At 44.3% G+C, this 27,733-nt stretch overlaps 1 protein-coding gene across 2 annotated transcripts; it reads right to left on the bottom strand.

The window, feature by feature from the left end:
* Window positions 1-5: 5 nt before the first annotated feature.
* On the bottom strand, window positions 6-25,965 carry DHX9 (DExH-box helicase 9). Of its 2 annotated transcripts, XM_066324655.1 has the most exons (27): window positions 25,799-25,965; window positions 23,043-23,183; window positions 21,969-22,083; window positions 21,622-21,737; window positions 21,111-21,256; window positions 17,763-17,809; window positions 17,249-17,382; window positions 16,526-16,615; window positions 16,267-16,428; window positions 14,846-14,923; window positions 14,354-14,545; window positions 13,589-13,730; window positions 13,018-13,100; window positions 11,752-11,908; window positions 11,480-11,580; window positions 10,667-10,880; window positions 10,383-10,477; window positions 10,169-10,242; window positions 9,385-9,537; window positions 7,845-8,005; window positions 6,109-6,220; window positions 5,345-5,506; window positions 5,115-5,242; window positions 3,810-4,039; window positions 2,439-2,554; window positions 997-1,197; window positions 6-449 (listed from the first exon to the last, which is right to left on the bottom strand). In XM_066324655.1, exons 1-27 carry the CDS (start codon window positions 25,907-25,909, stop codon window positions 200-202), a joined length of 3,711 nt encoding a protein of 1,236 aa, XP_066180752.1. In that variant the 5' UTR covers window positions 25,910-25,965; the 3' UTR covers window positions 6-199. The 2 variants fall into 2 exon arrangements, with proteins under 2 accessions (XP_066180752.1, XP_066180753.1); XM_066324656.1 differs by lacking the exons at window positions 21,111-21,256; window positions 21,622-21,737; window positions 21,969-22,083; window positions 23,043-23,183; window positions 25,799-25,965 and adding an exon at window positions 19,053-19,142.
* Window positions 25,966-27,733: the final 1,768 nt, after the last annotated feature.

Raw genomic sequence — 27,733 nt, 5'->3', positions numbered from 1 at the left:
AAATCTTCAGAAACAAACTCTTTATTAAGAAAAAAAAATCATACAACTTACAGGAAATTCCCTATGGACATGATATATTACAGAGCTGTACTTGTACTAAGGAACCAAAAAAAGGCATACAAACCGGGAAGGGGAAGAAACAAATTTCAGAAGGAAACACACTTTAGTTGAAGTGGGAAGACTCCACTGAACTGCTTCACTACCACCCGCCCCTGCCCACATCCCTGTAGCCTCCTCGGTAGCCCCTGCCTGCTCCTCGGTATCCTCCTCCTCCTCTGCAGGCGCCCGCGGCTCCGTAGGCTCCGGCAGGACTCCCGGGGTAGCCCCTGCCCGCCCAGTGCCAGCCGGAGTGGCCGCCGTGGCCTCGGCCCCTGTGCGCAGACGCTCCCCAGCCCCGCAAGCCGTTGTCGTAGCGAGCCATCTTGGGCGGGCGGGGGCCGTCCCCGAACCTGCCAACCAACAACACACACGTGAGGCAGCCTCAGAAACAGCGTCTCTAAAGACGGGAAACAGACCCTCCTCGGCTAAGCCACCTCAGCTCTCTGGGAACGCAATACAATGGGCCAACTACAGTTGCACTTTTGCGCCTTTTCCACTTCAGAAAAGTTTCCTTTGCTTCAGAAGCAAGGCATGGAAACAAGGGGCAACAGAGGTGCAAGCCCAGCCAAATAAGTGTTTTCTTTCCCGGAAAATGTTTGCCCAAAATAAGTATGTGTTGGGGTGGGCGGAGCCCCAGCTGCTTTGCCCTGGAGAGGGCCAGGGTCCCAAGCGGCGGACCCCTCTACCAGCTGGAATAAATATGGATTATCTTTTCTTGAAAAGATAATTTGTGGTTTGTGTTTTGGAAGAGGGGATGACAGCTTTTATTCCCGAGAGCTGTGGAAACAGGCAGGGATGTCTCCGCATCAGCCTTTGAGTGTAAGCACTTCACACACGCTCAGAGCGCTGAAAGCAAAGCCCCAGGTCCCCACCCTCAGCTCGGGGCGCGGCTCTCACCTGGTGCCGGCAGGCGTGAGCGCCAGCCCCGCCGCCGCCGGCCGGGACAGCTGCCGGATCACGTTCAGCATCCGCTCGTAGGCGGGGTCCAGCTGCCGGACGATGCCGGGCTCTTTGGTCACCTCCACCACGAGCGCCTCCATGGCAGCGCGCAGGGCCGTGATGCAGGCGGCCGCCGCGTGCGGCATCTTCAGCTTGATCCTGCGGCACAAAGAGCGCGTCAGAAGGGCCGGGATCCCCAGGGAGCACCTGGGAACGAACGGGCTCTGCAGAGTGGCTTCCCGTTGAGCCTGAAACCTACACCCTCACCTCCGAAGTTCTGATTTCTCACTGAAGGGGTGAGAAAATTCAGAGGGCAAATTTGAAAGATTCCTAGAATTTGGCATAATTAAAATGTAACTATGCTTTTGGCAAAATTTGCTCCTGACATTTAACAAAGGACCACGAAGGTGCTCTGAGGGCGGAAACTCCTCTGCTGTGGAGATAGGCTGGGAGAACTGGGGGTGTTCAGCTTGGAGAATGGAATGGGAGGCCTTAGAGCCCCTTCCAGTGCCTAAAGAGGGCTTTCAAAAAGAAGATACAGGCACATAGTGATAGGACAAGAGGGAATTGTTTTAAACTGATGGAAGGCAGGGTTAGATGGGATATTGGGAAGAAATTGTTCCCCTGTAAGGGTGGAGAGGGCCCTGGCACAGGTTTCTGAGAGAAGCTGTGGTTGCTCCATCCCTGGGAATGTCCAAGGCCAGGCTGAACAGGGTTTGGAACAACCTGGTCCACTGTAAGGTGCCCACCTGAGATGAATTTTAAGTTCTTTCCAACCCAAACCATTTTGTGATTCTATCATTCTATACTCAGATAAATTCAACATGTAACCTCTTGCATCAAAACAGCAAGATACAAAAATAAACTGAAAACATGAGCCTCCAAGGTTTTGAAAGGTCCAACCTTCAAACTGTTAGCAAATTAAGTTTAAGGAATTCTTTGCCTCTGTTTTACTGACTAGGGGGTAAAAGAAAAAAAACCCCAAGCAACCGTCCAGATGGTATTTATTGATGGCCATAATATTTACACTGTCAGAGGTGTTTCTCTCCTCAACCTGTGTTTCTGTGCCTGAGGAGGAGGTCCAAAACACCAACTGCCTTTTACCTTTCAGTTAAAGAGAAAAAAACCAGCGGTTTTTATAGAAACTGCCTTGTGCTGTTTTCAGTTTAAGCAGATAAGCTGCATGGAACAGGGCTCAAATTAACCTTCCCTTCCTCACAGGAAACAAAGGTGATGCCTGCCCAACACACCTGTGGCACATGGTCTGCTCTGAGATCCCTGTTCTATAGAAATTGGTCTGTGTTAGCTGCACTTCCCCTCAATCAGCAGAACTGGATCAGCTTTGAAGTCCTTTCCAACCCAAACCACTCCACGATTCTGAACACCAAGGAGATCCATACCAGTCATCCACCAGAATGAGCTCCCCATCCGACAGGACTTTCTTGGAAGCAAAGAGGAGCAGCTGCAGCGGGCTCACCAAGGTCATGGTTTTGGCAGAGATTGCTCGTGTTCGAATCTGCAAGTGAAGGAGAAAAATGACTCTTGAAATGCAAAACAGAGCTCTACACATTCCACTGGACACTGAAACTGGAGAACTTTGCCAGCCAGAGGTTTACTGGGATTCACACTGGCTGGAGTAAAACCTCAACAAAAACTATCTTCCATTTTTAAATGTTCCTTTTCTGTATCTGCAGTTATGTAGCTTTTGCAAGACCCACCTTTTGCTTTGCCAGTCTTAAAATGACCAGGGCACATCTGAATTTCCTTCCCACCCTTCAATTACTGGGGCTGAGATGAAAAGCTTCAGTGGGGTCCTACTCATGCAAGTGTGGAAGTTGCCAGATGTCCATGCAGTCACTGCTGTGTCATGTTTCACTGACCTTGAGCTTGAACTTGAACTGAGAATTGGACAGCATCAAGCCAGAGATAACAGCCCTGCTACATGGCTCCTGCCCCTCAGTTTAAAGAGGAACAGAAGAGGTACCTAATGGGCAGGGAGAGAGCAGCACACAAATCCTTCCTGCATCCCAGCCTCACCCAGGTGCTGTCTAAGCTACTCTTAAGCCACCATTTTAGTCACTCTCCATTTGCTACGTGTATTTTGGTTTAATAAAGCAAAACTTTTTGAGCTCAAAAGTCTTTTGTTGGGTTTAGGAGAATCCCACTTCAGAGAGATGGTCAAGGTGGATCAAAGGTCTGACCCTCCTAGGATCCTGAGACAAAGGGTGAAGTAGCAGCAAAGCCTCACCACAGCTCTGAACTATGCATTGGGAATCCAGACTGTCAAAACAAAATCTCTGTACCCAAAGGATTTTAAATTCCTGTTATTACCAAACACAAAAGCACTGCCTTCCTCTGCTCTTTGAGCAGGAGTAGCTGAGCTCACCATGGCTGTCAGTGGAGCACAGGAGAGCTCACAGGGCTTGCAATGAACATGCCCAGAATGTACATCAAATTCACAGGATGGAGGAAAAGGTCATGGAGACCTTTTGGGTGATGCTTGGGAAATGTGAATTTGGGACCTTTCTGTGCAACTCTACTTCTGCTGAAAGTGGTTGACTGGAAGTTACTAGGAGGCTGAGTGACACCAGGACCATAAAACATTTACTTTCTGGAAAGAAAACCAACCAACAAACAACACCCCCCCATCCCCTCCCAACTAAAATGAGATAAATATTGCTGTCAGGTGTTTTTCTTGTGACTTCTTTACTAAAAAGAGCCTCTTGAACCATTTGGCAGCACGTGATCGAGATTAAACCCAAAGTATCTACCTTCTCTCCAAAAACAAAGAAAGGTGACGGATACTTGATGTCCTGGCTGCTAAAAGGGCAGTTGACAGATGATTTGTGGATGAGAGCATTGTGCCCCTCAGTGGTAAGAATCTTCCTCTTCTCCTTGTGGTAGCAGACGTTGGGGTAGACCCCAAAAGCCAGCAGGGAGATTACAACATCCAGGTTGTTATCAGGGCCAGTGTTGTTAAACGGTTGAGTCATCAAACATTCTGTTGGCAGAGAACAGAACAGTGGCTCAAATCCATGGGACATGGAGGAGAGCACAACACAGTTATTCAGGATCCTGGATCAATGCAGGGATCCCGGGCCAATGCCTTTTCTGACTGAATCACCTGCTAGATGTGATCTCCAATGACCTCTGCACTCAGAGCATTTAAGTGCTACACTCAAATTTTAATTTCTTAATGGAGAATGAAAAGCTGAAAAATACTACTACAAAAAGGTGTTTTTTCTCTCCCAAACTCTTGAGAAAACAAGGAGAGATGGGTTTGCCCAGAATGTGCTGTACCACGGTGTGTTTACTGCATTTGTTTTGGAAACAGATCTTTTAGGGGAGGTTAAAATGGATGTTTTTATTAGTTCATTTGTTACAAATCTCCCCCAGAGTCTCTAGTGGCCTGCTTTCAAGCCATCTTGCTCAGAAAGAATGGGATAAATACAGCAGTGATCCTAACAGCATGAGGAGGAAAAAATTAAAGGAATTTAAAGTGACAAAAAAAAAATAAAAAGGAGAGAAGATAAACATCTGCTTAATCCAGGCAGCCAAGCCATTTCACTGAGCTCCTCAGCAACATTAGGCAAATTCAGAACCTGGTCAAGTTTAAGAATTTTTTTCTCCAGAAAATGGAGTAATTTGGCACCCTGCTGCACACCCCTCCTGCAGCACAAACCCAGGAAGTCACAGAACAGAGGAGTGTTCAGAACACACACTCTCCCCACTAAGGTTTATGGAAAGAAGGGGGAAGCACAGCACAGCACATTTTGGAGATGCAACAAGTGAAGGAGAAAGAAAGTGAGGGTGGTAAGTTAAGGACATATTTAATAATTTTTTAATCCTGCAGCTCTAACCTCAGCCTCCAAAATCTCTGTGTTGTACCACAGCCACCCCAACTTTAGGAGAGAACACTAAAATTCCACCTGAACACAGCTGTAAAAATGGAGCAGTGTTATGGCAAATCCACTGTACTCCCCCTGGGTGCTCAACACAAGATTATCCTGGTTATTTATTTATCATCTCAGAATGAAAAATGCAATCATTAAATTACTGAATTCAATCAGAATCACCTTCAGGAAAGCCACAACTAATAAGTATGTCTTTTAGCTGGACTTTTGCTTCCCAAGTCATTCTAAGAGTAGCCATGCTGAGCCTTTTGTGCTCACAAAATCTTTTCTCTGCTTCTTCACCACCCATTCTGAAAAACAAACAGAGGGAATTAGAAGCCTGACCAAGGAAGGGAAGAGCTCACCCTGTGTCACCTGTCACTTCCCATCACCTGCTGTGCCAGACAACGTACCTTGCATCATCCCAGGCTTGGAACACAGAGAGCAAAGCCACGTGATCTGAATACCTGGTCCCAGCAAAATTCCTATGGACGTAACCCAGGCGTTTGCCTTCGTTGATGAAAGGCTCAGGGAAACAGGTGGCTGCAGAGATGGTACACACAGCATCTCCCACACTGAAAGGAACCACAGAAGGGATCAGGATCGTGCAGAGTTAGTGCTGCCAGCACCTGCTGCAGGCTGCAGATACCAGGGAAAACTCTGCTAGAGACCTTAGGAGTTTGGCCTTTATCTGCTAAGAGTTCTGCACTGAAACACTTCCCTGGATGTTAAATTAGCTCTATCTGCCCTCCCCTCCATCCATCTCCTGGTGAAAGGTAATCAGTAATCACAGGACCCTACAGCCATCACGGTGACAAAGAACAGATCTACTAAAGCGAAATGTGGAGATTGATTTTTCTCCTTATTTCACTGGTAAATTCCAGATCTCCCCACCTTTCACCCAGCTCCCCACTGTTATACATAGGTGTTTCAAGTCCCACTCTTAATTCAGAAATACTCAGTCTCCATTGGTGTCTTGCTGTTAACTGAATCACGACTACTTTATTGTCTACACTGGAAGTTATTTCTTCTCTGCTCCCATGAAAATTCAGTCACCTCTCCTCAGCTGCAGCATTTACTGCTCATCTAGATATATTGGTTTTTCTTTCTTGCACACGTCAAGAGGCTCAGGAACTCAGAGAAACAAGAACATAATCACTGATACCACTCCACTTACTAAAAAATACAGCCCATGATCATCATCTTGCCCAGACGAGGTTCAATGGGAAGTTTGGCCAGGATTCTTCCAAGAGGTGTCAACTCATCATTGGAATCCAGGGCATCAAGCTCTGAAACAAGATCTCTTGTTATCGAAGGCAGTTAGCTAAGCCCAGAAATCTTTGGATAAGAAATTCAGAGTTTTAATAGTTGTGTTTAATCTGAACTCCACTCATATTTAAGTTTAATGTTGCTTACACTGTTGCCAGCCTGATTTTCAAAACTTGTTTGAGGTCAGACAAGTTTTACTTTGGCTTTACAGAATTTTTACTACCTCCTCTGTAATTAGAATAATCACAATGTAATTCACAGACATAATTTTCCATTCCTTTTTAGTTTGCTTCTGTACAAACCCCTATTACACCATTAAACCATCTATTATCTAATTAATCTAACCGAATTTTCTACCTCAGGAGAATCAAAGCAGCCCTGTCACGACCAGCTGTGGAGTCTTCATTGCCATTGCCAAATCACAGAACCCTCTTCATCAAAAAGAGAACAGCTCAAACTCTCTCTTCCTTGAGGCTTTACCTGCCTTTCCCTCCTCCCATTACCTAAAAATTATCACCTGTATTCATCCTCAAAGCTACCAAAGGTTTTTTCACATTACAAAAAAAAACAAAAAAAAAAAACAAAACAAAACAAAAAAACTTTCTAACCTCAGCAATTAAGTGGGAAAGGAAACACATAAATGATTCCTTGGGCAACATCAAATCCATTTTCCTGGTATCTCTTGAACCCAAAAGCCTAAAGAACACTTGAATACTTTGAAGAATAACATGTTTCACCTTCCTAGAGAACATAGTAGCTGTGAACCTGCACTGAAAAATCACAGGTCATCCAGGAAAGAGAGGCACCTGCAGAAACAGCTATTTGGTGTTAGAATCAAAACCATTTGCCTCTGCCCCTGGCTCCGCAATTCTCAGCTGAACAGTATGAAAACTACTAATAATTTTCAGAACAGAAGGTCATTAAACCTGATTACATATTCCCAGCTATATTTTTTCATTCTGTTCTCCCCCCTGTACACAAGCAATGTAGGCTCAGCACACAATTTTCCCATAAAATCAACAATCAAATAGATATTTCCATTGTTAAAAATTGTAGAAAGTGCTTATTTAGGGACATTTACAAAGTGTGCTGAGGTTTGAGGTCCCTTTTATGCTTTACATCTGAAGCAAAAATTTAGAGTTCTTCCCTGCTCTATTTTATTTATATTCTAGTTAGTTCTAAGAAGAGAGCGGGGAGACAGCCCACACATCAGTTTCTTCTGCTTTTCATCCAAATTCATAAACTGGAGATTTAATTTCTTGACCAAATCTGAGATACTGGGTCAGTAAACTGTACATAGTGGTAATCATTTAATGAACCACCAACCTCTGTTTTCCAGTACTTTTACAGAGGCTTTGTGAATGCCTCAAGCACTGGACTGAGTCTATGTGAAACACAGCAGTGCCACAGCTGGAAAACAGGAAGCTGGAAGTAAAACAACAAAACAAGTTTGGAGGCTCAAGTTTCTTAAAGGAATGACAGTCCACTGGGAATTCAAGTATTTCTTCAGCTGCACTGCCACCCACACGATGCCTGCAGGTCGCTGCTCAGCCAGCAAAGGCTGCTCCGGCAATCCTCCCGGAGGCGGCAGAGCTGTCTGTCAGCCCCTGGAGGAGCCGCCCCGGCCAGCAGGGCACAGAGTACCTCTGAGCGTGCGCTCGGCCTCGATGACGGCGTCCAGCGGCGGCGGCTCGATGGCCTTGGCCAGGAACTGCCCGATGCCGCCCAGCCGCAGCAGCTTGATGCTCAGGGCGATCTCGTGCAGCGGCGTGCGGAACATCTCGGGAGTCATGTGAGTCTGAAGCCTGCCAGGAGAACAAAGGCCCAGCTCTAGGAACACGGGCTTTGATCACCCTGAGGGGTGCTTCCACCAGCAGAAACTACTGCCCTCCAAAGTAAACCCACCCATGGCTCTCTCTGCTCCTGGAACCTGGGCTCTTCTGTCACAAAATTCTGTATTTCTCCATCTTCCTTTGGGGTAAATCTATGCTGGGAATGCAGAGGGAATAGTCATCACATCTCCACTGCCTGCTGTGGGTTCTAGCACGAGCTGACCACAGAGAGCCTGTAGGGCTGGATCACAATTACCAGCATGGCTGTGTCCAGCCCCACATTTGTCCTTTACAATCCTCTCCTACTCTGAAAAGGAAGCTCTTATACTCCTGAGAGACAACCTGCTTTCCGCCTGCCCTATGTAAAAGCACTTTTCTAGTGCAGCTAGAAAAGATTTCAGAACACCTTGAATAGATACCCTGATTCAGCTGGGGCCAGATTTAGATGATTTCTCTCAAAAAACTCTGTACAAGCCCACAAACACTCTTTACTTGTATATTCTGGGTTCATATTCTCTGAAGGAAGGTAAGCTTAAAACCATGATTACTTCAGTAATCAGTTCCCTGTCAAAAATCAGTTCCCTGTGAAAAATTGTTAATTAAAATCATTGCACTGTACTCAACAGCAGATCTAAATAAATTTGAGGAATTCAAGGAGAGTTTTTGATTAACTGAGGCTTTCAAGAGTTTACAAAGAGCTGAACATCAAAACACAGCTATGTTGTAACAGCCAGAGAAAGGGGCACTGAAACTTCCAGGAGAGAGATCGGAGTGTAATTAACAGCTGTGTTGCCTTCTCCAACAGCAGAGATTTCCACGGCTCTAGTAATGGAAAAATAGTCTGCCAGAGACATCAAAAGTTTCAGCAACAGGGAAGGTGCTAGAGCACCACGAAGGGGCTTCCTGGCCGTGGAACGGGGATGGAGAGAAAAGTAACATCTGCCCTCCCTGCTTTTTACCACTTCCATGACAAAATGGCCTGTTACACGGCAATGCCAGGTGTCCCCAGTGTTTGAAGGCAGACCAGAGCCTTGTTCTCATTACAAAGCTCTTTTCCTTGCCTCAATTCCCAAGCAGAATTGTTCTCCTCTAGAGAGGTTTGGCAGGTTGCATTGACACTCTTGATACTAAAATCATGAACTATTTATCCACCTCACACTATGAGTAAAAGCATAACATACGTACATTTTTTTAAGCCAAAGAACTGAGATATTTCAGTATGAGCCAATATCATCCATCTCCTCTCTGTGCTTCCTGCAATGATTTCCCCCATCTGACCCAAAGCAGCACCCAACAGTTCTGGGAGAATTCCCTGAGGGTATTTATTTTATTTCTGGAGACCACAGCCTCACCTGTCGAAGCGAGCTCTGCTGCACAGATGGAAGCAGAACCCGGCTCGCACGCGCCCAGCTCTGCCTTTCCGCTGCTCCAGGTTGGTTTTTGATGCCCACACCGTGGCATAGTTTGTCATGTTGTTGTGAGCAGTGAACAGCTTCACTTTTTGCCTGTAACAGGAAAAACACCACTAAAGATCAAACGTCCTTCATCTTAAGCCCTGTCAAATCAGTTGCTATTGTATGGCTTGCAGCCACACTGCTTTCAAGAAGCCAACCATCCTTGAGCGTTGGTTAGTCAGGCATCAGTCTGGAAACTAAAGCATCATACTCTTTCTAAAGCAGCGCCCCAAACTATTGCACAGAAAAATGTTCTCACAACTGTCTAAAGCTTAAAATTCTCATGAATTCATGAGCTCTCTGTGTGTAGTTTTCTCAGAGAGCATGCACAGCAAGGCAGGAACTGTAACAGACTACAAAAATCTTCCTCTTTATCATCAGCCAGACACTGAGAGTTTGTAAAACTCCTTTGGCAGATGACGTCTACCAAATTGGTGTGGAGACCCAGTGACACTTCACATGAATGGCACCAGCGTGACCAACCCAGTCCCCTGAGATGCCAGCATGGTGTGTCACTGTGCTGACCAGCTAAAGACAATGCTAACTTGTCCTGAGGGAGTTAGGGTCCCCAAGCTCAGCTCAGGGAGCATGGGAACACAAGGCACTTCTGTGCACTCCCAAAACCTCTTTTGCATTCCCAAGGGGAGGATTTATGAAACAAAAAGCTGCTTCATGAACTCACTTGCAAGAGTCGATAACGAAGACCACATCATTGATGGTAATGCTGGTCTCAGCAATACTGGTAGATAAAATAACCTATAAAAACCAGGAAATGCAAAGTGACATTATTTGGTCTGAAAAAGCTGATAATGCCCAGCAAGATAAATGACAGAATTTCTTTAAAAAGTCAGCAATACATTCCCCAAAAGCCCAAGTGCACAGAGAAGGCTCCGTACTTTGGTCACCCCAGGAGGCACAGGATCAAACACTCTACGCTGCTCCTCCAGAGGAATCTGGGAATGCAGAGGTAAAATCCTGTACTGGTGGCCTCCTACAACAGGAATACAAGAAGGTTGGTTTTATTATGTGAATCTCATTTCTTCTTCCCACAACATAAAAATTTCTGGCCATTCACTCTCACAACAAATTAGCTCCCTAAGCCACTCATCCAACTCCCATCTTCACACAGTCAGTGGTTTCCTTGGGAAAAGATGCAATAGAAGAAAACAGCTGCTTGTACCGAAGCGTGGGTTCATTTCTAGATGCTTCTGCATGGTATAGATTAAGTTCCAGCCAGGCAAGAAAACAAGGACAGCTCCTGGGACATTCAGAGTCCTGATATAAACCAGCAGAGCCTCAATGAGTTCAAAAGAGGTTTCTCTCTCATTCAGCTGAGCCATGGAGTGCTTTGTTTCTGGGCCATATTCATCACTGCAAATAAGGTTGCAGTTGGCCTACAAAAGAAAAATACCACAAAGGAAATCATATAAATTAATTTACTCAAACTATGGAGACTGGCTGGCCAGGCAAATAAGAAAATGAGATATGTGGGTAAGATGCCTTTCAAGAAAAAATGGCCATTACAAAAATTCAATTAAGTTGCCCAAACAAGAGTTTCAAACCTACAAATTAAAAGTGGAATAAAACTTAGTATTTTCTTGACAATGTATGTAAGTAAGTGCTGACAATATCAGCTGCAAGAGAAGGGAGAGAATCTAAATTTTCCCCCTAAAAAGGTACCACCAAGCTCATATTTCTCTATTTCTTCTTCCAAAGCTACCCATCTCCACTTTTAAAAGCATTTCAGTTTTAGCTTTAAAGAGAAGTAAGTTGACAAAACATGAGAACCTTAGCTTCAATGAAAAAGAAATTCTTCAGTTTACAAGGGCAAGAAGAAAATTTAGTTCCACTGTTGAAGTTAACAGCAATCTTAGATATTAAAGAGGAAAGCTGCTAGAGATGTTTCACTTCAACTATGCCAAATGAATTCCACTCAGGCTGGAGTACTAAAAATGGCATTAGTTTAAGTTTTCATATTAAAATTCAAACATACATCGTCATCCTCACCAGTTTCTTCATCCTTCTCTTTCTTCTTCTTTTCCTTTGGTGGAGGGATAAACTGAGTCATTTGAATACAATCTTCCAGAAAATAATCTGCAAGGACAGAGAGACGATAAGGACTGACTGCTAGAAGCCTCTGCAACAGAACATAATTCTTTACACTATTTCTCAAGAGTCTCCTGAAATAAATCAGGATGTTTCAGAGTATGAATCCAAGATTAATAAAAACTCAAGCAGCTTCTAGAAGTGCAACCAAGGGTTTACCTTGGACAGGAAAGGTTCTGCCATAGACCTCAATGATGGGGCAGTTGAAGAAGTATTCACAAAACATACTGGTATCGATGGTGGCAGACATGAGGACAACCCTGATCTCAGGATACACCTGAACAACGTCCCTCAGCACCACCAAAAGGAAGTCAGTCTGCACAGAAAGAGAATAAAAGCATCATTAACTTCATCTCCATAAAAAGCAGTATCTTCCCAAGAAACCAGAAGGAATTACACATTTACTGAGCAAGAGAAGTAACAAATAGAATGAAAGCATTCTAAAACCAGAAACAGTTGTCAGTGCTTTATTTTGAAACTACTGCCATGCCTGGGATAAGTGATTTTTTGGATTTCCAGTGTAAAGAAGAGGGTTTTTTTCCTACAAAAATAGTTTTCTTCCTTCCCAGGTATTTTTAAACTTGGCTTACATGTAAAGTAGACATAATTAATAAAATAAATTGCAATTACTCAGTGCAGGTGTGTGTGATGTTTGTAGTTCTGTTTAAATATGACCTTTATTTAGTTCTGCCATGCAGTTAGGCACACACTTAGCTCAACAGACAAAATTCCAACCTCACTCACAATTTCCAAACTTGTATTTTACATCATTAACATACATTTAATAGATGAAGAGATGCATCAGAAAAAGGTGTGTTGAAATTTAGTTCAAATGAGTTCCCAAATTCTGTCCAAACAAGCCTAAACATGTCAGAACTTCACGTTCTCTCTCACTCTTGATATGACAAAGCTGAAAACTATACAGAATAATCAAGGGAACAGAAAGTGTTTGCCATTTCAAATTACATACAATACCTCTCCTAATTCTATCACGACTTGTATTTTACTTCATGTAAACCCTGAGTTTCAATGTATCACTATCAAGACTGCAGGTTCTGTCAATACCACCAGTATGAGGACAGTGTAAGTAGAAACAGCACTCTAAAATAACAGTGCCATTCAGTGTGCTCCCCCACTTGGACAAGATGTGTTTGTACTGTGTTGTTCCATTTTCCAGAGAGGACCAGGACACAGGGGATCCTAACAGGAGAATAGTCAGAGGCAGCCAAGAAGCACAGGTCCTTGCTCTACTTAGATAAGGAATAATTAAGAGTTCTAAAAATCTCATCAAAGAAGGAAAACTCAGACATCTGACACTCAGTAAGACACAGTTTCCTCTCACTTGGAAACCACACACAAACACATACAGAGTTAAACAGAACAAAAGCAAATAGAGAGGAGGACTGTCATCACCAGCTAACTCACGTTAATGTCTCTCTCATGGATCTCATCAACAATAACATGACTAATGCCACGGATCCCAGTCTCCACCTTTCTCAGAAGAACACCTAAACCAGAGACAGCAGGTAAACGCTCATGTAAGAGTTCAACCTTCCCTCTCCCAGCCCCTGGTTGAAAAATCAGGAAGTGTGCAGGCTGCACAGCCCCTTTTCCAACCCCATCTCTAATTGGCATGCTTTCCTTTGTACAAGTGACAGCAAGGCCACGAAGCATTACTACAAGAGAGACTCTTCCCCTTTCCCACCCAATGCTGCTTCCCCTTCTGTCTTTTAAGGACAATCAATATACGGCAGTTTTATCTCTTCATGGGATTATTTCTGTGTGCTATCAGACCTGTATTATCAGACTTCTGAACAAAAATCTTAAAATTTTCTTTGCACACAGCACGGCAGCAAACTTTAACCCAAAAAAACCCCTTTTCAATCTTCTAGGCAGAGTTTATAAAAATTCCAGCCTAATAACCATCTTCCTGCCCTTGCTGCGAGCTCAGAGCTCAGAGCCATGAGAAGCCCAAGCACAAGGAGGGCATACAGACCCACGGTGCAGAAGAGGACGCTGGCGTGGGGCCGCGGCAGCACGGACTCGAAGCGCACGCTGTAGCCACAGCTCTGCCCAGGCTCCTCGCCCCTCTCGTAGGCCACGCGCTCCGCCACCGACACCGCGCTGATCCGCCGCGGCTGCGGGGAAAGGGGCCCTGACTTAACGGAGAGCTTTTACACGTTTATCACAGCACCACTGAAAGTGATCAAGGAAATGATAAACGCTACAGGTCTCTCGTCCTAACAGTTCTTTACGAAGTAATCGTTAAACGTTAATATTGTAACAGCACAGGGTTCTTTTCACAAAGGAGGGATATAAGGATATATGGCAAAGACCAGCTGCCCTTTCCCAAATCATTTCCCCTTGGTCTGCTGAGAGTTTTCACATGGGCAAGGTTCAAGCCAGATTTTCCAAATTGTAAATCCATGCAAGGTTAACATTCCAAATGAAAATACACATGATGTTGAGGTTTCTCCTATTTATATTGCTGAGGAAGTATCTTTATGAACCATGTCCTGCAATGATAATAAGGCTCCTCAACACATCCATCAATCCTTCAGGGACAGGCTGGATGGGGCATGGACCAACCTCGCCTAGTGGGTGGCACTGCTGACCAGGGAAGGTTGTTGGAATGAGATGAGCTTTAAGGGCCCTTCCAACCCCCACCATTCCACAGTTCTGTGACTTTATCCTAAACACCAGGTGATTTCTCACATCCACCACAGAACTGCAGTGGCCACACTGGCCACACACTCCTCACCTGCGTCACCACTATGTTGCACTCAGCAGCTCGGTTGGTTCTGATGTATTCATCCAGGATGTACTGGGGCACTTGAGTGGTTTTGCCACAACCAGTGGCACCACGGATGACAACAACAGAATTGTGATGGATTGCATCCAGAATTTCACTTTCAAAATTCTTCACAGGTAACGCCTCTCTCTCTTCTTGGATCTGGGGAAAAAAAAGTCCATTTCCAAAATCACCAAAAATCAGCCTATTCCTCTCCACATCTATACTTTGCCTCACTTCTCTACACCTGTCCCTTTTACAAAGGAAAAGCTGCCAAAGAACAGGTCACAGTTTGCATTTTTTCCTGGCACAGCACCACTCACCCCCACATCCACCCCCCTGGAACATCCAGCACTTCTGAAAACCTCGTGTGCATTTGTGCTGAAATCCAGCCTTACACCCTTTGTGTTACCTTCTGGCAAATGAAGAGCAAGGCTGACAGGTCACAGGAAACACCCTTACCCTCTGTAATTCCTGATCCTGCTCCAGACGGTACATGAAATCACTTCTCAGGTCCATGCTTATTTGCTCCGGAGTCAGCTGGAAGTGCAAGACATGATTTGGAGGCTTTCTGACCCTTCTTCCTACCTACATCATAACTTCAGTATCAGATCAGTCACACCGCAATCGTGATCCCAAATATCCATGAAGCATCCTTTCCTGCATAACTCCCTGCAATCAGTTCTGCCTCTGAGCTATTTTATTTCATTCATTGCAGCATAAAACATTCATCTCCAAAGAAGTCTCTCAGAAAGACTGAGAACACTGCAAAAGAACGATTGTTTACATTTAAACCCTTTGAGGAAAGGGTTTAAATGTAAATGTAAATTTAAACCCTTCGACTGCTTGAGAAACACGCTCTGTTCAGCAGGAAGCCGAGAAGATGATGATTTAAATAGGAGTTTTTAATATAGGTAACGACCCAATATAAACACAAATCCACCCTTATAACAGTAGCTGAAAAGGCAAGAGTTTGAAGACAATTCATAAGGCAAATCCTATCTTTCAAAATAAATCTGAAGAAACGTAAAAATTTGTTACCAAAGGGCTAATAGTTTTTACTGCAAATAAGTTGTTCCAGTCAGAACTAGCACAGGTAAATCCTGAAGAGATTTGAAGCCAGCTCAATTTGCAATGTCCATATTGTTTATACATTTTGTGCAGCAACAGCTAAATTTACATTACTTCCCTATATTTTAAAAAACCAATATATAATGATCAATACTAAATTAATGTAATTTATGGAAAAAACTCCAGTAGAAAAAGAATTAAAATTATTATTTTGATCATAAGCAATCTGGATGTTGTAGGAAAGTCAAGTTTCTGCCCCGAGAATCTTTTCTGACCAGGTTATACCAGTCAGACAGACCAAATTACCCTCTGTACTTGGCTGACCAGTAATTCTTTCCCTTCTCCTTCATTTTATCATGCCACACTGTTGCTTTTCATTTGCTCTGTGCTGAATGGGATTAGAAATGAGAAATAGTAAGGAAGTTGGTTGCTTGTGTAGTGGCAGTTTCTCCTCCCAGAAAAAGAGTCTGAGCATGGAAGTATGGGAAAGAGAAGCCAGAGAATTATAAATGACATGAACTTACCTTGTAATTTCAATTATAAACTTTGTATGGGCTGCATGATAGCAGGCAAAAGGTGAAACAAAGCAGAGAATTGGGACACTCAACACACTGCTGCTCAAGACCTGATAAAACATGAAGTAAACACAAAGAACTCTCTGCCTCCAGATAAAGAAGGGAAGAAATTTTATCAGTGGACTGTCTTCTCCTTTGAAATAGCCCATACTTTAAATCCTGGTAGGGGAGAAGCATTTAGAAGTTTTGGAAGTATGGGGAAATCAAGTAACAGATCCATTTTTTAAGCTGTCTTACATTTGCCAGTGGACCATCATCAATATTGCAGCCAGTCCAAGGGTTCCAGTTGGAATGAGGTGGTGACCAGGGAACAACTCCCATATGACTTTGTCTCTGCGATGGTTCAAAATGGGCCAACTTTCCAACACTGATCAGAACTGGGTTACTGGGATCTTCAGGCTGTAAATCCAAAAGCAGAGTGGGCAGAGACAGATCAGTGAATAAACGAGCAGGTGTTTAATCATTTCTGTACTGGAGATTGGAACCACACACTCACCAAAGGCACGATCTCCAGGGACAGCTCCCGTACAGTCTTTTGCAGGTGATTTTCTAAGTCAGAAGACAGTGACACCTCATAGGGTTCCAACTAGGAAATATATAAAAACTACACATCATTATACACAAAAAAGACAGGCACTGGAAGCCAGAACTGTGGGCTATTAGAAGTGAACCATCAAACACCTCCTTGTGAAACAAGGCCAAAGGGTATCATCAGTTCAGAATTCACACTCTTGAAATGTTTTGCCAAATAAAGATTTGCTTTTCATTGAATAAGGATTTGTAGGCTATTTTTAAATATCTGAGTTCAATTTCAGAGGAACACCTTCCCAAACACCTAAATAACATATATTCCTTGGTATGTGTGCATATATATATTTCAATTGCCAGAAAATATTCATGCGACAGACAATTAATCCAAACAGCCAAGCCTAAACAGAAATTTTCAAGCTTGTAGAAAAATTATACTGAAAATAGCATTTGTTACAAACCCTATTAATAGAATGTAAAACTAGTTACTGCTCCAACAACATAAACATGAAGTCAAATTTCTGATCCAAATCACCCACAAGAACAGAAACAGTTGTTAAAGAATAAAAATTATTAATAACTTGTAAGATATTAAATATGGAGAGCAAACTTTTAACTCACTCCTATTGACAAGAGTGCTTCTGTGTTACGAAATGAAAGCAAGAATTCCTGTGCCTCCTGCCAGACTCACCGACTCTCCTTTCTTCTTTGTCTGCCCAGAGTAAGGCTCAATGACACCAAGATGGTAGAGCTGTCTGACCAGGGAAAGGGCACAGGACTGTGCTGCCAGCTTCTTGTTTGATCCGTGCTCACAGCTGTAAATCCCTGCAGCACACAAAGGTCACAGCTGTAGCAGCACAGGAGTCAAGCAGCTTCCACAGAAGACACTGCTCTGAACTGGGCTCTCTGACTGTACACTCAGACCAGAATCCAGAATTCCAACATAAAATCCAGCCAGGCCCCTCCATTGCCCAGCTCACACTGGCTGTGTGATGTTATTTTACTGCTAAGTCCAATGAAGTTTTTCTGCATTCAGTGCCTTGAGAAGTATGATTATCCAATATCACCCAGCAACATCATACAAATGATCCTTTACCTCTGGAAGTGGCTCCAACACATAACTATAATAAACTCTGTACCCACAAATGTTCCTCTATACCAATACCCATCTCTTGCTAAGTTAAAAAATAAATAGGAGCACTCACTTCTGCCCAGCTGCTTCACATAAATGGTCATTTCTGCATTAAAGCTTCTGCAAGAGAAAGAAAGAACATAAAGGTACAATTACCAATAGCTGACACTGCCAAACTGTTTACTCCTTCCAATATTTCTAGGCAAAGATCTCTGTTCTCAGTTAGAAACTCTCAATTCACCAATGACCAAGGTAAAGTATTACTGCTTTTAGTCCCTTTAACCCCAAAGTAGTAGGTAACAAACCTGTCATCAACAGAACCAGTACATTTGATAAGAAGAGTTCTGAATGTGACACTGTTCAGCACTGAAATTTAAAGCCACATTAATAGGAAATATGCTCTGAGCTGTCCAAGTTTAAAGGAGGTGGGATGTTAATGTCACATTACCATGCATCCCAGTGTACCATTAACTGTATCCCACACTAGTATTGGTATAACACTAATGTAACCCACTAACTGCCTGTGTTAAATCACTAGATGCAACATTTCATAGTTACTCTGCTTCTTGCCACACATATGATCAGCTCAGAGCATAAAAAAATCCAAATCACATAATGTAGTCAAAAACATGGAACTTATCTGAACAAGAGGCACAATATTTGAATTTACATGGATTTCCATTCCCTTACTGCCATATTCTGGAAACAGCAAAACTTAAGTAACAAAGCAACAGAGGGTTACTCAAGGGTAACTCTGGTGGCAAACCCAACAGTTTGCTTAGTAGACATGTAACCAGTTATGTTAAAGGTTAACTGGCATATTCATCACAGAATTACAGGATCATGGAATGGTTTGGGCTGGAAAGGATCTTAAAGACCATCTCATTCCAATCCCTTGCCCTGGGCAGGGACACCTTCTGCTATCTCAGGTTGCTCCAAGCCCCATCTGACAAGGCCTTGGACACTTCCAGGGACAGGGCAGCCACAGCTGCTCTGGGCAACCTATGCCAGGGCCTCACAGAGAAGAATTCAGGCTTAAAAAAAATCCTCAGTAGAGGAGAACAGAAATTATGATCCATGCTTTTAAGAATCCCAAACCTGAGCCTATAGTCGCCCCATAAAATATTAAAGCTGAATTCTTGTAAGACGGGATTTAAACTGGCAAACATGACTCAAGATGCGTGACTGGAATTTATTGGACTGAGATCCCCTTTGGAAACTAGGCCTTGGCATTTGCACAGGTGGAGGCTGTGTCTTGCACCTGCATCCTTCCTTTTTTTGCTGCAAACAAACAATAAAAAAGGTTAAGTGAGTGATTTTAATTTCAGGTTAGACCTCCTTCCTGTGCTATCAGCAAACTGACCTTCAGGCACAGTGGCTTCAGGGGTCAAAGGCCACTGGCTCTCAGGGACACAACAGCCACCTAAGACACCGATGACAGTATGTTTCTCAGCCAGGCCTACAGTCAGCATTCAATCTCATTCTCCTCCACCTGAGGGGAGAACAGCAACACCAGAAATCAGTTTGCAGCAGAATCCCACATGATTCCCTAGTCCAGCCTCAGCAGCCTGTGTGTGAGCAGGCACAGGTCTTCAGCAGGAACAGAAGGAGGCACAGGCATCCCAGCACAGAAAAGCCACATCCCATCCCTTAACATGAGCTCATGCTTTGTGTTTTAGGAGAGCCATCTTTATAGGAACCTATACCCTCCTGTCACAGTTAAAGTTATCAAATTCAAACTCTACAGCTATTACTAAGTCCTCAGACCATGAGTTTGATTAACTGACCACAAACCTCTCAGAGCATGGCTGACATATCTGTTATAACCTCTATCTCTCATCATTACCTAAAAAAAACCCCTGACACAGATTGGCAAGTTGCATAACAACTGGTATTTCTTTAAAAAAAACCCAATAACCTCAACTATATTCTGTCCTCAGAACTCCAAAAACATCCCTCTCCTGTTACACACACACCAAAAGGATTGAATCCAACAGTCTCCCAATGAGCCCTACAACACATGAGGATTGTTTCATGCCTATCTGATCTGTTGCAGCAGGTAGTGAATAGTCCCTTCTGCCATTCCATCCAGGGCAATCCACACATGCTTCCCTGAACAAGGAATAGACAGGAAACTCTGAAATGCACTCCAGAAGAACAACAACCAGGCTGAGAAACATACTGTCATCGGTATAATTTCATTCTGCTCAAGACTAGATACATTTAAATACATGGGGTTTAATGCTGCAGAAGGTGCAACAAGAAATGAGCTACACAAATAATCCCTAAGCTACAAGACAGAAGAAATGTTCAGAAGCTATGCCTGCAATAAGCATAATTTAAATTCCTAGTACTGCACAAACTAACTTTTTATGTCACTCACTTGCGTGAAGGAAATGGCCTTGCCTGAGAGAGATAAATTGAGATGAAGTGACTTGAAGACAGGTTTGAAATGAGAATTTACAACTTTCTGCACCAACACACATCTTTCAGATCTTCCAAATGATTGGAAGACTCAATAACAAAAGAATACTCTAAGTCCTGCAAGTGAGACTCTCTTGAAAGGCTATAATAAGAAAATTCTCTTGTCTTTCTAAAAATGTAACTCTCATAGAACACAAGTTTGTATAATGCAAAAAAGCCCAACCCCAAACTCAATGAGGAGAATCCAGCAGCAGCAGCATGCCATTATTTCTGGCCACAAAACATCATTGTATTTCACCAGAAATAACTCCATGTCCTAACCTCTGGATGATTTGTAAAGACTGTTCCTAATAGGGAGAAAACAATACAAAACTTTAATTCTTTATGCACAATCTGTCATGAACTACTTTCATCTGGGAGAAGCACATGCAAATTCTCTGGAGGAATGGCTAAAATTCAAAAAAGAGTAATATCCAGCTCATCTTAACTGAAACTTAAGACTCTCAGAACTCCTTTGGGAAGTTTCTGCCAAACTGCTTTTTTCAAAAGACTCCTTTGCCAAAAAAAGTTAATTATAATAAATATACATAATATATTAATAATATATAGATAATAATAAAAACATAAATAAAATGTCCTTAAAGCACACTGCTACATAAGCAAATCTAAGATTTACTTAAAATGCACAAAGGCAACCACAGTCACAGAACAATTACCACAAGCACTTGAGCTCTCTTTTCACAGAAACTGAACCCCAGGAGCTGACTAGAGGACAGAAATCAGTTTAAAAGCCGCACATCCAGAATTTCTCAGGAATTTCAATCCCTCAGATCTCTGCATTGAGGCTCCTCACCCCCTTATCAATATTTAGGGATGTTGCTAGTCCTGGTTAAGAACACTGTGGCTCTATGGAGCATGGCAAGTAAGTGTGAACAACCACTGGCACCAAAAATGTTTTGAACCCTTGATACACAGATGGTGACTAAAACTACCAAACCTGTTGTGATCAGGCCCCATTTCAATGTATTTATAGTCTTCCTGGATCTTCTCCTTTTGGAAAAACTGGTTCAGACGTGCCTTGGCATTTTCCAAGGTCCAACCCCCGTGAAGATCTGCATTTAAGTCCACTTCTGACTGTGAGGTCTAATATGGAAAAGAAGAGTATTGTTTACCAGTTTAAAGATTAAGCAATTCACCTGTATGATATAAAATAATTAAGACATCAGACAAAATGCTAAAAAGTCTTCTGTAATTCTTTATTTTCAGAAAAAAATGTCTATACAAAGTCCTGAATGTTCAGACTATCCAGAGTTTATTTGTCCCTAGCTTAAAGAAATTACTTTTATTAAAAGTCAACAAATATATCTGCGGCTTTAAATCTCCAGCATAAACTAACAGCAAAATATCAAAAGAAAATGGCAAGCCTGATTATAAATGCAAATGACAAATAAAATGGGATGAAAGATACCTATTTAAGAGCTAAAGGAGAATTCCTCTGCATGACTTACCTCCTGCACTTCTTGATCCTCTTTCCTGGAATAATAATCTTGCAAGTTTGCACCCCGATCCCACTGAGCTCCATGACTGCCAGAGTTTCCAGGTGCTGCACCTGGTCCATTGCCTACTATGCAGGAAAAAAAAATTAAATAAAATTAGCTCCCCAAAGCATATTCTTAGCAATGGAGAGGCACTGCCTAGCCATCTTGCCAGGCCATGACCAGTCCCTCAGATCTCATCCACACCTCTGCCTTAAAACTATGACTTTGGTGTCCTGTCTGCAGAGTGATGCAATCTGGGGGAGAAATCACCACCACAATACATTCAAATATACAGAAATTACAGTTTTCACTCTTACCTACTTCGCTTTTTAAAAGCAAATGTGGAGGAAGAGGTCCCCCCACAGGTGAGCTGGAACCAGTGACATCTCTGGCCGCTTCCTGTCCTCCAGTGGGAATATCACCTGCCACTGGCTAGGGAAGGGAATGAAAGAAAACCTTAGCACACCAGTGCAGAATAAATAATTTTAGTATTTAGCTAGAAACTGTTCAGGAAGTCTAAAGACCTCAGGCAATATTATGCAACAGTTATCCCCAGTAAATAGGCAATAGTTACTACCCAGAAGCAGCCCCAATAGTAACACAACCTTGAGTATTTTTACACTTAACTGCCATGAAACTAATTGGCACAGCAAAACCAAAATAGCAGTCATGTTCCCATTGGGTTCCACCTAGGCTGATGAAGCAGGGAGGCTGCTTCCACTGAGAAAACTCATATATCCTCAGTGGAGCACTAGAAAAACATTCTTCCCTCTCAATAGGTAATACATAACTTCCTGCTTTATTTATTTCTCTAAACTCGCTGATAAGAGTTACTCTCCTCTTCCTCAGCCTTTAAGTGACAGTCACTGCTAAGTGTTTGCAAAGCATCATAAAATGCAGTGATCCTGTTACACACCTGACGCAATTATGGTTTAAAATTGCCAGATTTCAATGTCTGGTTTGATACAGCTGTGATTATTATTTTTGGGTTTGGTTTTGGGCTTTTTTTAAAGCACACAGAATTATATATATTATATATGTATTATATATTGTATATATTATACGTATTAAAACATGGCTATAAAACTTCACAGTGTCAGATGTGAGTACCCAGCACTTTTAAAGCCAGGCTGCACCTCACAGGGGCTGTTATTTACCAGACCATCCTACAACATTCAGTTGGACTTCATAACCTCAAAGGTCCTTTCCAACCTAAATGATTCCACGATATTTTGTATGTGCCCCAGCCTTCCAGCAGCGCAAGAAGTCCCTCATATCCATCACTGCACAGGGGCACCAGACTGAACTCCAGGGGTGAAACACAACCAGGAACAGGGCAGCACAAGGACAGAACAGTCTTTGTGCTGGAGAAAGGAGAAAGAACAGCTTACTCCAAAAGCAGGAACCTCGTCCTTCTTCATTTCATTGACCCGCACCAAGAAGTTGACGAAGTCTCGGGCAGCGTTGCTCTGCGCGTCCTTCTTGTTGGTGGAGTTGCCCATGCCAACGTAGTTGAAGCCTTCCACTCGCACCTGCAAGGAACAGCAAACAGCTCTGGGCAGCTGGAAGGGGCCTGGGGCCAGCAACACCCACTGCAACACCCACTCCTGGCTGCTCATAAGGACAGGAGAGAGAATTACTGAGTATCGGTACATAGCGTTATACCGAGCTAGATATTTCTGTAGGTTTTGAAAAGCAAACCCCCGCATTCTGAGAACTTCTCAGGGCACAAGGGCTTCCCAAAACCTTGTGGAAGAAGAAAAATCAGTGTAGGAAGGGACCCTGGCAACACACAGCAGCAAATTCTGCACAAGATCACTTTCCTCAACCTCAATCCCAAACACCTGGACAACAAGTACAGGAGCAATCACCCACAGCACCACATTATTCCAACTCCACAGATGTCATTTATTTCTGATTTTTTTTTTTTTACTTTAGAACAGTAATGCTATACCCCGGACAATGGTACCTCCAACCCCACAGTAACCACACAGGACTCACAGCCATCCTACCAGGCTGCAAAAACCAGCAAGAGAGATGTTTCAGTGAGACTGATCCTTTCACCTGTTAAGCTTCCATGGATAATCATGGGGCATCAACATATCAAAACCAGTACTGAGGCCTACTGGTCACCAAAAACTGATCTGAAACAGAGACTGGACAGAGCTAGAGAATAAAGCAGGGATTTATTAAAGCCTTTAGGATCCACCTTGGGCAGGACAAGGCCTGACCAGGGCTACACCCAAGGTGGACTGAGAATGGTCACAAAATGACTGACTGGTCACAGACACCTTACATTTTTGTAAGTTTTGGTCCATTTGCATATTGGGGTTTAATTGTCCAACTACAGCTTCAGGTTATGAAGTCTCACCCTTCTTGTTCCTCCCTTCAGCCCAGCATTGTTTATTCTCCTGGGCTGAAAGTTGTCCTTGGTCCTTAGCAGGAAAAGAATTTGTTTTGTCTCCCTGCTCTGTGAAGAGAGCTCACCAGCACTGAATATGAGGCTCAGAACTGCACCCCTAGGCAGCACAGAATCTGCAAATATGACAGCTAAAGCTTAAGGCATCATTTCAATACTTATATATTTATATACTTATATATTGTATAATTGTATATTTATTGTATAATTGTATATATTTATATACTTATATATTGTATAATACACCATATGTATTATAATGTGACTTTTTACAAAAAACACGGAGTGACAGAACAAGGGGGAACAGCTTCCCACTGCCAGAGGGCAGGGTTAGATGGGATATTAGGAAGGAATTGTTCCCTGTGAGGGTAGGGAGGCCCTGGCACAGGGTGCCCAGAGAAGCTGTGGCTGCCCCTGGATCCTTGGAAGTGTCCAAGGCCAGGCTGGACAGGGCTTGGAGCACCCTGGGACAGTGGAAGGTGTCTGTCCATGGCAGGGGGTGGCACTGGATGAGCTTTAAGCTCCCTTCCAACCCAAAGCATTCCATGATTCTGTGAATGTATCTATTCATACAATCATTCTATCTGAGTATTGCTTAACCAGTTGTAACACCTTGAATTCTTAGTTTTCTTACTGACATGGGAGACAAGCAGGAAGGAAGAGGAAAATGACAAATTTAAGGTGTTTAATGTAAATCCATGGCATCACTCATGAACTAATCTGTTTTACACATGGCCTCACACTTAGTGCCAGCTACCTGTCAGAGCCAACAGAAATTCACAACCCCCATATCCCAAATATCTAGAGGCAGGAGTAAAGCACTATTAGAGCAGTGCAGAGTAGCAACCATTCCAACAAGAATTCTTTAATACATTTCATCGCAAGTTCAAGAGCAGACCAAAGCTCTTGGCAAATGTGAGGTACAGTACCCCTCACCACCTATTTTAACTGCAAGAAGAGTTGCACACAGTGCAGAGACACACCTTTAAATAAAGCAATTCGTTTTCCCTGTAAGAACATCATTTGGACTTCTTCCCTCCTTTCACTCATTTCACACCGTGCACACGCAGCCAGGACACTGCTCAAAACAACCCAGCCCTCCCTGAGCCCTGGGCTCTCAGTGACTCCCACCCAGGCCGGGCAGAGCCCACACCCCGGACAGGACCCCAGACCCCCGGTTCCTTCTGGGGGAGCCCAGACCCTCAAACTACCCCCAGAAGGGCCCCAGGTTCCCTCGGACAGAGCCGCCAGACCAGCTCCTAGACCGCCGGCCCTGATGCCACGTTCCCGGGGGCAGAGCCCTCCGAGACGGCAGCACTCCGAGACGCCTGGCAAAGCCCAGACCCCATCACGAACCTCATATCCCCGGCAGGGCCCCGCATTCCCTTTGACAGGGTCCTCAGACGCCCCCGGCAGAGTTCCAGGTCCCTCCCGGAGGCGAACCCAGACCCGGGGCACGGCCCAAGCTCCCTGTGGTAAGAGCCCAGGCTCCCGTCGTGGCCTCCAAGCCCCCAGCACAACCCCCAGACACCCGGCAGGGCTCCACACACACTCAAGGGCTCTCAGATCCCCGACAGAGCCCCGGGAACACGCCGAGCCCGGCAGGGTCCGTCCGTGGCCCCGGAGGGCCCCAGTCCCCCTCTGTGTCCCCACAGCCCTATTTCCCCTCAGAGCCGCCAGCCTGCCCCAGGGCGGCCGGCGCGCTCCCCCGGCGGGGCAGGCCCGCACCTCGCACAGGAAGGTCTGCCGGCCGCGGCCGCCGGCGGCGCGGATCTCGTAGGCCGGCATCACCCTCCTCCTGCCGCACCAGGCGTACAGGAAGTTCTTCACGTCCCCCATGGCCGGGCCGGGCACCGGGGCACGGCGCCCGCCCCAGCCGGAGCGGCCCGCGGCGGCTCCGCAGCGCAGCGCCTGCGCGGGGCCGGACGGCGGCCGGGAGGGACCCTGCGGCGCCGGGCGCGTTCCGCCCGCCCCCAGCGCCCCGCGACCGGCGGCGTGTGTGAGCCAGCGTCTTCTCGGCTGCGTGTTCCTCGAGCTGTCGAAGGGTTTAAATTTACGTTTACATTTAAACCCTTTTCTCAACGGGTTTAAATGTAAACATTTGTTCTTTTTCAGTGTTCTGAAACTACTAGCCCTTTGGTAACAAATTTTTGCATTTCTTCAGATTTTTTTTGAAAGATAGGATTTTCCTTATGAATTTTCTTCAAACTTTTGCCTTTTCAGCTACTGTTATAAGGGTGGGTTTGTGTTTATATTGGGTCGTTACCTATATTAAAAACTCCTATTTAAATCATCGTCTTCTCGGCTTCCTGCTGAACAGAGCGTGTTTCTCAAGCAGTCGAAGGGTTTAAATTTACATTTACATTTAAACCCTTTCCTCAAAGGGTTTAAATGTAAACAATCGTTCTTTTGCAGTGTTCTCAGTCTTTCTGAGAGACTTCTTTGGAGATGAATGTTTTGCGCTGCAGTGAATGAAATAAAACAGCTCAGAGTCAGAACTGATTGCAGGGAGTTATGCAGGAAAGGATGCTTCATGCATATTTGGGATCACGATTGCGGTGTGACTGATCTGATACTGAAGTTATGATGTAGATAGGAAGAAGGGTCAGAAAGCCTCCAAATCATGTCTTGCACTTCCAGCTGACTCCGGAGCAAATAAGCATGGACCTGAGAAGTGATTTCATGTACCGTCTGGAGCAGGATCAGGAATTACAGAGGGTAAGGGTGTTTCCTGTGACCTGTCAGCCTTGCTCTTCATTTGCCAGAAGGTAACACAAAGGGTGTAAGGCTGGATTTCAGCACAAATGCACACGAGGTTTTCAGAAGTGCTGGATGTTCCAGGGGGGTGGATGTGGGGGTGAGTGTTGCTGTGCCAGGAAAAAATGCAAACTGTGACCTGTTCTTTGGCAGCTTTTCCTTTGTAAAAGGGACAGGTGTAGAGAAGTGAGGCAAAGTATAGATGTGGAGAGGAACAGGCTGATTTTTGGAGATTTTGGAAATGGACTTTTTTTTCCCCCAGATCCAAGAAGAGAGAGAGGCGTTACCTGTGAAGAATTTTGAAAGTGAAATTCTGGATGCAATCCATCACAATTCTGTTGTTGTCATCCGTGGTGCCACTGGTTGTGGCAAAACCACTCAAGTGCCCCAGTACATCCTGGATCTCTTTTCCCTCTTTCCAGCTCCCTTGCAATCATTCTTCTCATGAGGAACAATCAGGGCAGGGACCCACTCCTGTGTCAGCCACAGGGACCATCAACCAGCAAGAGGCTCAGCCCAGGACACAAAAAATGCACCTTTCAATCTGACCGCAGGTGACTTGCTCTGGTGAGACCCCACCTGCAGAGCTGCCTCCAGCTCTGTGGTCCACAGCATCAGGACATGGAGCTGCTCGAGGGAATTGCCCCAAACTGGGCCAAGAGACAATGTCCAAGAAGTTGATCTTTGCTTTATTCAGCGTGCTGGGTGCCCGGGGATTGCTCCTCCTAACAGCGCACACACGGCAGATTACAATATATGGGTACACTTGGTGCATAATCATTGTTTTCCTGAGAAAAGGAGTGGTTATGCCAACTGTTCCTTAGAACACATCGGTATCATCAGCCTACACAAAGCACAGGCGCAGTGCACCCTGCTGGTCTCGCTGAGGAAGGCTCCTCGTCTTCC

Source organism: Sylvia atricapilla, chromosome 9 (genome assembly GCF_009819655.1).
Source record: "Sylvia atricapilla isolate bSylAtr1 chromosome 9, bSylAtr1.pri, whole genome shotgun sequence".
Taxonomy (NCBI): domain Eukaryota; kingdom Metazoa; phylum Chordata; class Aves; order Passeriformes; family Sylviidae; genus Sylvia; species Sylvia atricapilla.
This window is presented reverse-complemented; position numbering and strand designations above follow the sequence as displayed.

Excerpts from the sequence above, each read along its gene's own strand:
- DHX9 (XM_066324655.1), bottom strand. The coding sequence starts at position 25,909 with ATGGGGGACGTGAAGAACTTCCTGTACGCCTGGTGCGGCAGGAGGAGG. Across the intron at positions 13,731-14,353 it reads GCAACATAGTGGTGACGCAG|CCGCGGCGGATCAGCGCGGT; the intron begins GTGAGGAGTGTG and ends CTTTCCCCGCAG. Across the intron at positions 1,198-2,438 it reads CTCATTCTGGTGGATGACTG|GATCAAGCTGAAGATGCCGC; the intron begins GTATGGATCTCC and ends TTTGTGCCGCAG.